The 12,938-nt window shown below is 39.6% G+C and overlaps 2 protein-coding genes across 2 annotated transcripts in view; both read left to right on the forward strand.

The window, feature by feature from the left end:
- Window positions 1-6,773, forward strand: part of LOC108517528 (breast cancer type 2 susceptibility protein-like) — a gene marked incomplete at its 5' end in the record, with an annotated part of 8,509 nt that extends 1,736 nt beyond the window's left edge. The window contains one exon of the mRNA XM_017855516.1: window positions 6,609-6,773. Within this exon, the coding sequence (XP_017711005.1) occupies window positions 6,609-6,745 (137 nt within the window). The remainder of the gene's footprint in view (window positions 1-6,608) is intronic.
- Window positions 6,774-7,268: 495 nt separating this feature from the next.
- The window catches only part of LOC108517532 (breast cancer type 2 susceptibility protein-like), a 39,227-nt gene continuing 33,557 nt past the window's right edge, over window positions 7,269-12,938 (forward strand). Inside the window, exon 1 of the mRNA XM_017855520.1 lies at window positions 7,269-7,617. Within this exon, the coding sequence (XP_017711009.1) occupies window positions 7,270-7,617 (348 nt within the window). The 5' untranslated portion in view covers window position 7,269. The remainder of the gene's footprint in view (window positions 7,618-12,938) is intronic.

Here is a 12,938-nt window from a genome sequence, read left to right on the forward strand (position 1 = left end):
TTTTGAGACGGAGTTTCGCTCTTGTTGCCCAGGCTGGAGTGCAGTAGTGCGACCTCAGCTCACTGCAACCTCCACCTCCCGGATTCAAGCGATTCTTCTGCCTCAGCCTCCCAAGTATCTGGGATTACAGGCATGCGCTGCCACACCTGGCAACTTTTGTATTTTTTTTTTGTTTGTTTGTTTTTGTTTTTTTTTTTAGTAGGGACAGGATTTCTCCATGTTGGTCAGGCTGGTCTTGAACTCTCAACTTCAGGTGATCTCCCTGCCTCAGCCTCCCAAAGTGCTGGGATTACAGGCCTGAGCCACTGTGCCCTGCCAGGGGTTGTGCTTTTTAAGTTTCAATTTTATTTTTGCTAAATATTTATTCTTTTATAGATTTAATTACAAGTCTTCAGAATGCCAGAGATATACAGGATATGCGAATTAAGAAGAAACAAAGGCAACGCATCTTTCCACAACCAGGCAGTCTGTGTCTTGCAAAAACATCCACTCTGCCTCGAATCTCTCTGAAAGCAGCAGTAGGAGGCCAAGTTCCCTCTGCCTGTTCTCATAAACAGGTATGTGTTTGTCTATAATACTGATGGCTTTTATGAAAGAGTGTAATTTTGTTTCATTAACTAGTATCTACAAATGGCTTTGTTTAAAGAATGAACACATTAGTGCAGGAATGGATGAATGAAATCATCATATTTCCTAATTAGCCTACAGTGGCAGCTTCTGGCCCCTTGCTAGGCCTGCCTCATCCTACTAAAGTGATCTGTGCTTCCAAATTACTATTTCTTTTCCCCCTTCAAATCTTTCTTACTTTGTCATTATAAATGCTTTCAGCTAGGCGTCAGAGAAAAGTAGTTTTAGTGATATTCAAATATGAATAACTGATAGCCCTGAACCTTCTATGAGCTATTTATATTTTCAAAAGAGGATTCTCCTTAAGCCAGTACTATCTGGGTAGAATTTTAGGCAGTGGAGAGGTGAAAATAATATTGATGGCATTAATGGCTAACTTTGAGCATTTTCTAGGTGTGAGGTGCTCTTCTAAGCACTTCACACGCATTAGGTATATCTTGCTTAATCCTCACAGTCACCTTGAAAGAAAGGCACTGTTATTTTGTTTCCATTTTGCAAATAAGAGTACTGAAGCATAGAGAGGGTTAAATAACTGCCCCAGAGCCACTTAACTAGTAAGTGGAAGAGCTATGATCCCAAAGCAAAGAGTCTGACTCCATAGTCAAACTCTGAACAAACAAAAAGACACTTTGGTTTAGATATCCTGGGGTGAAAGCAAGCACTTTGAAAGTAAGCCTTGCCTGCGTACAAATCTGATCACCTGAGGTCACATTCCCTAAAATACTTACATTTTTCCCTTTTGTTTCCCATCTAAGTTTTTGAACTTAAGAGATTTTGTAAAACATTACATTTTTTTATCCTCACAGTATCTTCCTATGGCAGATTTAACAGGAAGCATAAACACAGGGGTAGAAAAGGTACAGCAGACTGTGGAATGTATGGATCATTTATATTACGTTAAAATTTTTAGTTTCTAGTAAGTAAAATGTTTTCGTAGTGATATTCTAGTAGTTAATGAAAATTTTGGTAAATTCAGTTTTGGTTTGTTATAATTGTTTTATTGCTTGATACTTGTTTATTTTAAATTATTTTCATTTTGTGTGTGTGTTTATTTTGTGTAGCTGTATATGTATGGCGTTTCTAAACATTGCATAAAATTAACAGCAAAATGCAGAGTCTTTTCAGTTTTACACTCAAGATTATCTTGGTAAGGAAAGTTTATGGGCTGGAAAAGGAATACAGTTGGCTGATGGTGGATGGCTCATACCCTCCAATGATGGAAAGGCTGGAAAAGAAGAATTTTATAGGTACTCTATGCAAAAAGATTGTGTGTTAACTTTTATGTATTCCCTCATCCCTCTTTCTTCTCTTAACTGTCTATCGAACTAAAAGTTGGCTAGAAATCAAATTTTATGCATTTAATCATTTTAAGCGCATTACGGTTAAGCATTCTGTTGAAGTCTTTTGAAAAGTGCCTTTTGTCCTGGGGTTTAATGAACTGGATTTGCTTGATTTGGGACATTTTTCTTATGCATTTATAAATAAAGGCCAATTTGTAAAGTTAAATTTGGCCGGGTGCAGTGGCTCACGCCTGTAATCCCAGCACTTTGGGAGGCCGAGGCAGGTGGATCACCTGAGGTCAGCAGTTTGAGACCAGCCTGGCCAACATGGCGAAACCCCATCTCTACTAAAAGTACAAAAATTATCTGGGCATGGTGGCAGGCACCTGTAATCCCGGCTACTCAGGAGGCTGAGGCAGGAGAATCACTTGAACTTGGGAGGCAGAGGTTGCAGTGAACCAAGATCATGCCACCACACTCCAGCCTGGGCGATAAGAGTGAGACTCCATCTCAAAAAAAAAAAGGTTAAATTTGAGGGCCAGGCATGGTAGCTTATGCCTGTAATCCCAGCACTTTGGGAGACTGAGGTGGGCGGATCTCTTGAGCACAGGAGTTTGAGACCAGCCTGGGCAACATGGTGAAAACCCATCTCTACAACCAAATTAAAAAATTAGCCCACCCAGGCATACTGGCTCACGCCTATAGTCCCAACACTTTGGGAGGCCAAGATGGGCTGGTTACCAGAGGGTCAGGAGTTCGAGACCAGCCTGGCCAACATGGCGAAACCCCAGTGCTACTAAAAATATAAAAATTAGCCGGGTGTGGTGAGGCACGCCTGTAATCCCAGCTACTTGGGAGGCTGAAGCAGGAGAATCATTTGAGCCCAGTAGGTGGAGGTTGCAGTGAGCCAAGACCACTCCACTGCACTCCAGCCTGGGCGACAGAGCAAGACTCTGTCTCAGAAAAAAAAAAATTTTGCCCAGCATGTACTTGTAGTGCCAGCTACTTGGAAGGCTGACTGAGGTGGATGGCTTGAGCCTGGGAGGCAGGGGTTGTGGTGAACTGAGGTTGCGCCACTGCACTCCCGCCTGGGTGACAAAGCAAGACCCTGTTGCGAAAAAGGCCAGATGTGGTGACTCACGCCTATAATCCCAGCACTTTGGGAGATTGAGATGGGCAGATCACCTGAGGTCAGGAGTTTGAAACTAGTCTGGCCAACATGGCAAAACCCTGTCTCTACTAAAAATACAAGAATTAGCTGGACGTGGTGGCATGTGCCTGTAATCCCACCTACTCAGGAGGCTGAGGCAGGAGAATCGTTTGAAACCGGGAGGCAGAGGTTGCAGTGAGCCAAAATCGCACCACTGCACTGCAGCCTGGGTGACAGAGTAAGATTCCATCTCAAGAAAAAAATAAAAATAAAGCAAGTTAAATTCAAAATGGCCTTATGGTAGATTCCTCCCCCGACACACACTTACTTCATGTTTTCTTTCATTGTATATTTTAATAGATACAAAATATAAATAAACACTAAAAGTTAAACAAATATTTGAATATCAATAATTCTAAATAACTAGAAAATCTCAGAGCCCTAAAACAGCAACAATTTAGAAACTGTATAACCTCTTTTATTGTAATTTTACAGAAACATAATTTAAAGCTTTTGTTATCAGAGATATATTACATTATGCCAGTGGCAAAAGGTGGGATTTATTTCCTCAGCGTCCTTATTTTAAATTTCTGTACATTTTCCAAAATTTATAGTTTTGGAAAAGTGGTAAAACTTTTTTTCCTGAATTTTGTTTTAACTTTTAAAAGAAATACTGTTTACGTCTTGCGTATCTTATATAACAAACATCTGCTTATAGATTCCAGTAAGAAAAGTAAGTTAAACAGTTGTATTATTTTCTCGTACTAAATAGACTGCATAAGGTAAAAGTTAAGAATGATTGCCCTGTGGTCAAGTGGGAATGTGGAAGCTCTCGTTAGTTTTTTCTGATTATTCAGCAAATCTCTATTGAGCACCTGCTATGTGTCAGGTACTATTCTGGTTACTAGGGATAATAAAGCAAAACAAAAAAGTCCCTGTCCTGATGAGTCATACATTCTAGTGGGCGTGGAAGGCATAGAAAATGTTGAAAAATAAGTAAATTGTATAGTATGTTAGAAGAAGATACATACTATAAAGATAGATAAAGCTGGAAAGGTGTCAGAGAAAGTTGGGCAAGGAGTTGCGATTTTTAGTCTAATAAGTAATTAGGAAGGCTTCACTGAGTCAGCTACATTTGATAAATGACCTAAAGCAAAAGGAGGGAGCATAGGACTATCCTAGCGAAAGATCCCTAGTCTCTAAAAGGGGAGCATGCTTGAAGTATTTGAGGAACAGGAAGTTAGTGCAACTGGAGTAGAGTGGATAGGAGAAGAGTAGTCGTAGATGAGATACAAAGGGAGGACCTCATAGACCTTTATAAGAACCTTACCTTTTACTCTGCATGATTTTTACTGAATAAACTACTGGAAGGCTTAAAGCAAAGGGTAACATGATCTGACTTTTTTTTTTTTTTTTTTGAGACAGTCTCACTCCGTTGCTCAGGCTAGAGTGCAGTGGCGCAATCTCGGCTCACTGCAGCCTCCACCTCCCAGGTTCGAGCGATTCTCCTGCCTCAGCCTCCTGAGTTGCTGGGACTACAGGTGTGCACCACCATGCCCAGCTGATTTTTATATTTTTAGTAGAGACGGGGTTTCGCCAAGTTGGTCTCAAACTCCTGACCTCAGGATCCACCCTCCTCGGCCTCCTAAAGTGCTGGAGTTACAGGTGTGAGCCACCATGTCCACCCTGATCTAACTTATTTTTGAAAAAATAATTCTAGCTATTTGTTGAGAGGGGCAAGGATGGGCGCAGAGAGACCACTGAAGCTATTGCAGAAATACATGTGAGAGGTGGTTGCTTGGACCAGGGAAGTGGCAGTGGAATTGGTGGAAAGCAGTTGGACTCTGGAGTGTTTTGAAAGTGGCACCATTAGGAGTTGCTCAAGGATTAGATATAAAATGTGAAAGAGGAGGAGAATAACAATGGCTGTAAAGATTTTGCCTTAGCAACTGGAAGGATAGAGTTACCGTGTAACTACCAGAATTGAGAAGACCAAACATGGAGGGAAATGGAGAGTCTGGTTTTGGACGTTTGAAGCTTGAGATGTAATAGTAGACAGCCAAGTGGAGGTGTTAGGTAGGCAGTTGGATATGCAAGTCTATACACAGGTAAAGTATAGGCCAAATAAATCAGTTCACAAGTCATCGGCATATAGATGACTTGAAGGCCATGAAGAGGAGACTGAGAAAGAGCAACCAGAAAGTTAGGAATAAATGCAGAATGAGATGTTGCATGCCAAGTGAAGATGGAATTTCAGGGAATAGAAAATGACCAGCTGTGGAAGCTGCTTCTAATAGGTAAAGTAAAATGAGGACTGAGATTGGCCACTGGATTTAGCACTGCAGAAGACATTACTAACATTAATAAAAATAGCTCAATAGGTTGGTGGAGTGATATCCTGATTAGAATGCAATTAAAGAGCAGTTGAAAAGCAGGAGTTGGAGACACAGAATAGAGTCAGTTCTTTTGGGAGTTGCCAGAAAGAAGCAGAGAGAGGGACATTGCTTGGAGAGGAAGTAGGATCAAAGAGTCTTGGTTTTGGCTTGTTTCAAGGTAGGAAAAAACCGTATCTTATGCTGATTCACATCGTTCAGTAGAGAAGGAAAAAATTGATGATGCAGGAGAGAGAGGAGGCATTTCCTGAGCGTTGGCCTTGTAGGCAGCAGAAGGTACAGGAGCTAGTGCACAAATGGTAGAAGAGGGCAAAGTGTAACGATGCAGATGCTTGGAAGAGGGCAAAGTATAGGGATACAGATGCTGTGAGTGGATAGATATGAGGGTGGGAGCTTATCAAAGTTCTCTTTTGATTACTTCTGTTGTCTTAGTGCTAAGAGTATGAATGAGAAAGGAGGAGTTAGAGATTTGAGAACAGAGGGGACAGGATCGAGGAGAGCATCAAAACTAAGAAAGGCAGTTCTCAGGTGTGATTTCTAAAAACAATCTCTTTCATAAGAAAATAATCTAAAATATAATTACTTAAAATCAAGGATCTCATTTTCAGGAACAAATATGAGTTGAAATCATTCTGTTGACTCTTAAGTGGAATTTTTTATTTTGTTTTTATATTTTGAGATAGGGTCTCACTCTGTTGTCCAGGCTGGAGTGCAGTGGCACTATAATGGCTCACTGCAGGCTCAATCTCCTGGGCTCAAGCAATCCTCCCACCACGGCCTCCCAAGTAGCTGGGACCACAAATGTGAGCTACCACTCTTGGCTAACATTTTTATTTTTTGTAGAGACGTGGGGGTCTCACTATGTTACCTAGGCTGGTCTCAAACTCCTGGCCTCAAGCAATCCTCCTGCCTCAGCCTCCCAAAATGCTGGGAGTATAGGTATGAGCCACCATACTCAGCAAGTGAAGTTTTTATCGGTATGATATTTTGATACATGTAAAATAATTTTCTGAAATTATATTGTAGATCATATGAACTCATAAAACTTACTGAATGATCTTGAATAATGTAGTTTTTGTACAGAGAATAGTTGTAGTTGTTGAATTCAGTATCACCCTATGTGGTTTTTATGATAATATTCTACCTTTATTTGTTCAGGGCTCTGTGTGACACTCCAGGTGTGGATCCAAAACTTATTTCTAGAATTTGGGTTTATAATCACTATAGATGGATCATATGGAAACTGGCAGCTATGGAATGTGCCTTTCCTAAGGAATTTGCTAATAGATGCCTAAGCCCGGAAAGGGTGCTTCTTCAACTAAAATACAGGCAAGTTTAAAGCATTGCCTTATGTAATCATGTACTGCAGTATGGTTAAGGTTTCTGTGTAATCTGTGACTTCCATGTCAAAATGTTGCACAAGCCAGTTGTCAGTGACAGTTGCCATCCCACACTGCTGTTCTCTTGTCATCCCTAGCCCCCATTTAAGAGAGATCACACAGTCATGCATTGCTTGCTTCCCTCTTTCCCCACCCGCTCCTTATCCTCTTGACGTATGAGAAGAATATGAGTTATTAATTTGATCCACTATTTGGGGATTGCTAATAAAGCATTTTTACATTTTATTTTTTGCTTTTTAAAAAGAGTTCGTATTTTAACAATATGAAACAATATAGCTAGTTACAAAATTTTAAATTCTCAGTATTTCTTAGATAAATTCAGTTTTTATTTTCAATTATTCAGTGACTTGTTTAAACAGTGGAATTCTAGAGTCACACTTCCTAAAATATGCATTTTTGTGTTCACTTTTAGATATGATATGGAAATTGATAGAAGCAGAAGATCGGCTATAAAAAAGATAATGGAAAGGGATGACACAGCTGCAAAAACACTTGTTCTCTGTGTTTCTGACGTAATTTCATTGAGCGCAAATATATCTGAAACTTCTAGCAGTAAAACTAGTAGTGCAGATACCCAAAAAGTGGCCATTATTGAACTTACAGATGGGTGGTATGCTGTTAAAGCCCAGTTAGATCCTCCCCTCTTAGCTATCTTAAAGAATGGCAGACTGACAGTTGGTCAGAAGATTATTCTTCATGGAGCAGAACTGGTGGGCTCTCCTGATGCCTGTACACCTCTTGAAGCCCCAGAATCTCTTATGTTAAAGGTAAATTAATTTTCATTCTTGGTAAAAATCAGTCACTGATTCAGTTAAATTCTAGAGGTTTTACATTCAAATTTTAAATACTTATTAAGGATGCTCAATTTCTTAAATATACTGATAATTTTAGTATAAAAAGCATATTCTTCAAACAGTTAAAGTTTTGTGCAGTTTTGGGAGGGCCAGAGATCTTTCTTGAGAAATAATGCATTTCCAATTAAAAAGCAAAAGTAAATTTGCACCATTTGATTTTGGTATCTGTAACTTGCTGCCCTCTTGTTCTCATAGCTTTGCTTTGATCAGATCCCTATTCTACTCTGGATTAGAGAATTATATTTTAGTACTTCTCAAATATGTAATAAATACACTTTTCATCTCTGTAGATTTTAAACTACATAACAGGACTTTGTCATATTGAATGGTCTGCAGTATTGCTATCTGAAATTACTGATAATATTGTACATTCAGATTCACTTAAGAGGTAACCTTGCAGAGAATTTACTTCTCTGGTATTCTGGATCACTCTAAAGAGAACATTTTGTAAATTAAACATTTTTAAGGTAAAGATGTGTTCTGTTTGGCATTAGTTCCATGTTGGATTGATTGCTTTTTACAGAAAGCATTCCATTAAGCTGAAACAGTCTTTTGTTTTATGTTGCTTAGAATGTCAAGCTTGCAGTGGCTTTCATTTTCTTGCTTTTTGTTTTGTTTTGTTTTGTTTTTCATCAAATCAATGCATGTGCATAATTTGGAAACTCAACTTTAATGTAAGACACATGACCAAAAAAAGCAGTTGTTAGCACAACCCTCCCCACCCTCATTCATGGTCCCAAGAGGCAATCATTTCCAGTCCCTTTGACTATTTTTTAGCTTGTTCTGCTGTCTTCTTTCTCTCTCCAGTTTAGAGAGCAACTGTTAACTTCCTGCTATGGCAAATGAGGATTTCAGTCTGTTACTCCAACACTGGTACATATTTCTCTACCCTCTTCCCCATCTTCCCTCTACTAATACAGCATGATTTTTAGTGAAATCTGTATTCCGTGTATACATTATAATGACTAAAAAATATTTTTTGCAATTTAATACCTAATATACTATGATCACATTTCCTTTCTTTACACCTTACTGCTTTCCATGGAGTTATTAACTGTCCTTTTCATTTCTCTTAATTTTCTGTGTCCTTACACAGGAGCTATAAAAATCCTGCCCAATTTGTTAAAATTGCTCCATTGGTTCCATTTCTGTTTCTTGGAAACCCCTGGACCTTTTTATATTCTTACTGCATTCTGAAGTGCTCATTTTCTTCTTTTTTTTTTTTTCCTGAGACAGAGTCTCGCTCTGTCGCCGAGGCTGGAGTGCAGTGGCACGATCTTGGCTCACTGCCAGCTCCACCTCCCAGGTTCACGCCATTCTCCTGCCTCAGCCTCCCAAGTAGCTGGGACTACAGGCACCTGCCACCACGCCTGGCTAATTTTTTTCTTTGTATTTTTTAGTAAAGGTGGGGTTTCACCGTGTTAGCCAGGGTGGTCTCGATTTCCTGACCTCGTGATCTGCCCGCTTCGGCCTCCCAAAGTGCTGGGATTACAGGCATGAGCCACCGTGCCCTTTCCGAAGTGCTCATTTTCTATGTGTGCCATATAGCTTTCATTCTGTAAATTATTCTAACCTCTTTTCTGTGTTAGAAACCCCATTTCCTGGTTTTCATATCATCTTTCTAGAATATTTCCCCTAGTTTTAAGGGCCCACAACTCTTAGAGGCTTCTTGTGGAAAGGAGCATGCAGCTTTTTGACATCTTAGGGTAAGGTTGGCTGGATATAGAATTCTAGGTTGAAATAATTTCTTCAGAATTTTTTTTTTTTTTTTTTTTGAGACAGTGTCTCACTCTGTCACCTAGGCTGGAGTGTTTTATTTTGTACAGATGAGGTCTCCCTATGTTGCCTAGGCCGATCTTGAACTTCTAGGCTCAAATGGTCTTCACGCTTCAGCCTCCCAGAGTGCTGGGATCACAGGCATGAACCACTGCACCTGGCCGATGGTGCTATTTTTATCTTCAGTCATTCATTATGTACTCTGGTTTTAAGAAATTAAGATTGTTTTGTCTTTATTTTTATTTATTTATTTATTTATTTTTGAGGCAAAGTTTCGCTCTTGTCACTCAGGCTGTAGTGCAATGGCGTGATCTCGGCTCACTGCAACCTCTGCCTCTCGGGTTCAAGTGATTCTTCTGCCTCAGCCTCCCGAGTAGCTGGGATTACAGGTGCCTGCCACCACACCCAGCCAAATTTTGTATTTTTAGTAGAGACGGGATTTCACCGTATTGGCCAGGCTGGTCTCAAACTCCTGACCTTAGGCGATCCACCTGCCTCAGCCTCCCAAAATGCTGGGATTACAGGCGTGAGCCACCGCGCCTGGCCTGTTTTGTCTTTAATTAAATTTCACAGTAATATACTTTGATGTCTTTTTTTTTTTTTTTTTAACTTTTTTTTTTTCCTTTAATTCTTGGCCCAGATGCTTACTGGCACTTACTCTAGAAACACATCATCCTTCGTTGAGTTCTGGGAAATTTTCTTTAAGTGGTTCTTTTATAATTTCCCTCCATTTTTTTCTCTACTTTTTTCTGGAACTCCTGATGTTTGGACACTAGGCCTCCTACATTGTTCCTCTAATTTTCTTGTCTTTTCTCCTACTTTCTATTTCGTTACCTTTTTTTATTCTCACTTCTGGGATGGTTTTTAATTTTTTCTGCTAATTCTTTTTATTAATATGCCATGTTTTATAGATTTGTCTTTAAATATTTTACATAATTTTATAACAAAATACAAAAAAAGCAATTCCTAAAAATTTTGAAAGTCAATTGAAAGCAAAGAACTTAAGTGTATTTTCAATTAGAGCATAATCATACCTAGAAACTATTTGAAGTAACTTAAAAAATGTTTTATGTCCCTAGTGGTATATTCCCCAAGAACAACAACAGCAACAATAACTATAAAATGAAACAAAATCTTAAGCTATTCTTAGTCATCATGTTGTTGGTGGTAGTGTTGGTATTCCTATTCTGAAGTTATAGTGGATATGAAGTATGTTGAAATATCCTTTTACACTCTTTTATGTGTATTTGTTGTATGTGAGTAATTATATGATTATAGAGAACAGGGATCTTTTTATCAGAGAAAGGTACAGATGTGAGATTGAAGTAAAGGAAAACTTGCAGTTCTGCATTTGTATTGGAAATATCATTATGAACTCGAGATCTATATTATCTTTAAAAAATAGATGCTGGCTGGGTGCGGTGGCTCACGCCTATAATCCTAGCACTTTGAGAGGCCAAGGTGAGTGGATCACTTGAGGTCAGGAGTTCAAGACCAGCCTGGCCAACATGGTGAAACCCTGTCTCTACTAAAAATATAAAACTTAGCCGGACATGATGGCATGCTCCTGTAGTCCCAGCTACTGGGGAGGCTGAGGTGGGAGAATCACTTGAACCTGGGATGCAGAGGTTGCAGTGAGCCAAGATCACACCATTGCACTCCAGCCTGGGCAACAAAGTGAGATCCTGTCTCAAAAAACAAACAAAGAAACATGCTTACTGGTTTCGTCTATCAAAAAGAACAACAACAAAAAAAATGAACAATCCAGTGGTTCTGAGTATCCCTAGTTCTCAGACTGTTTTCTAAGTACCATTTTCTCTTAAAAAGATGCAAGTTGTCTTGAAGAAATGTCTGAGTCCAGATTCAGGGGACGATATATATGAATCTGGAAAGTCTTGACATACCAGAAAAAAACTAAGCATCAGACACTACTAGTGTCATGTCAAAAGGACTCAGGAGTGTACTAGAATACATTCTTACTGATCAGAGATAAAATAATTTGAGCATCAGAAAGGACAATAACAGGCTGGGCACGGTGGCCCACACTTGTAATCCCAAGATTTTGGGAGGCCAAGGTGGGCAGATCACTTGGGGTCAGGAGTTCGAGACCAGTCTGGCCAACATGGTGAAACCCCATCTCTACTAAAAAATACAAAAATTAGGCCTGGGGGCAGGTGTCTGTAATCCCAGCTACTTGGGAGTCTGAGGCAAGGAGAATTGCTTCAACCCAGGAAGCAGAGGTTGTAGTGAGCCAAGATCGTGCCGCTGCACTCCAGCCTGGGTGACAGAGCAAGACTCCATTGCAAAGAAAAAAAAAAAAAAAGGATAATAGCAAAAAATTGAAATTCATAACAAATGATACCTCTACTCTCATTGTTTTAAAAACTAAAGCCCAGGCACAGTGGCTCACGCGTGTAATCACAGTACTTTGGGAGACTAAGGTGGGCAGATTGCTTGCATTCAGGAGTGTGAGACCAGCCTGGTCAACATGACAAAACCACATCTCTACAAAAAATACAAAAATTAACCAGGTGTCATGGTATGCATGCGCCTGTAGTCCCAGCTACTTGAGAAGCCGTGGTGGTAGGATGACCTGAGCCCAGGAGGCAGAGGTTGCAGTGAGTTGAGATTGTGCTACTCCACTTCAGCCTGGGTGACAAGGCCAGACCCAGCCTCAAAAAAACAACAAAGACTAAGTAAAAGGAGAAAAAAATCAAGCATTTATCTTTCTTCTCTTATGTGATCTATATATTGGGACCCTTAAGTAGATCAGGGGAAGTTTCTGTTTATAAAAATGTTTCAACAAATAAGGAATAATAGAATTAAAATATAACCATTTCGCAACCCTCAAATTAGGGTTGTCTTTTCTTCCAATTCGTTGTTTTTTGAGACGGGGTCTTGCACTGTTGCCCAGGCTGGAGTGCTGTGGCACGATCTTGGCTCACTGCAACCCGCTCCTCCCAGATTCAAGCCATTCTCCTGCCTCAGCCTCAGCCTCCTGAGTAGCTGGGATTACAGGCATCCACCACCACACCTGGCTAATTTTTTTGTATTTTTAGTAGAGACAGGGCTTCACTATGTTGGCTAAGCTGGTGTCGAACTCCTGACCTCGTGATCCGCCTGCCTTGGCCTCCCAAAGTGCTGGGATTACAGGCTTGAGCTACTGTGCCCAGCCTTTTCTAATTCTTAAAGTGAATTTGTGTCTACCAGCATAATTTTCAAGAGACCTTTATTATTCCCTAAATGTTTTCTCTCTTTGTGACATTCAATTCTTGTTTCCTAGGTACAGTATCTTCTTATCTTTCTAAAGCTAATGATTAATGTTTTGTTTTCATTTTCGTTTTTTCTGCTTCCTGCATTTTTTTTTTTTTAAAAATAAATATTAATTTTTTTTTTTTTTTTTTTTTTTTTTTTTTCCCCCCTTTTTTTTTTTTTTTTTTTTTTTTTTTTAATGAAAA

Source organism: Rhinopithecus bieti, unplaced genomic scaffold (genome assembly GCF_001698545.2).
Source record: "Rhinopithecus bieti isolate Rb0 unplaced genomic scaffold, ASM169854v2 scaffold_41745, whole genome shotgun sequence".
NCBI lineage: Eukaryota > Metazoa > Chordata > Mammalia > Primates > Cercopithecidae > Rhinopithecus > Rhinopithecus bieti.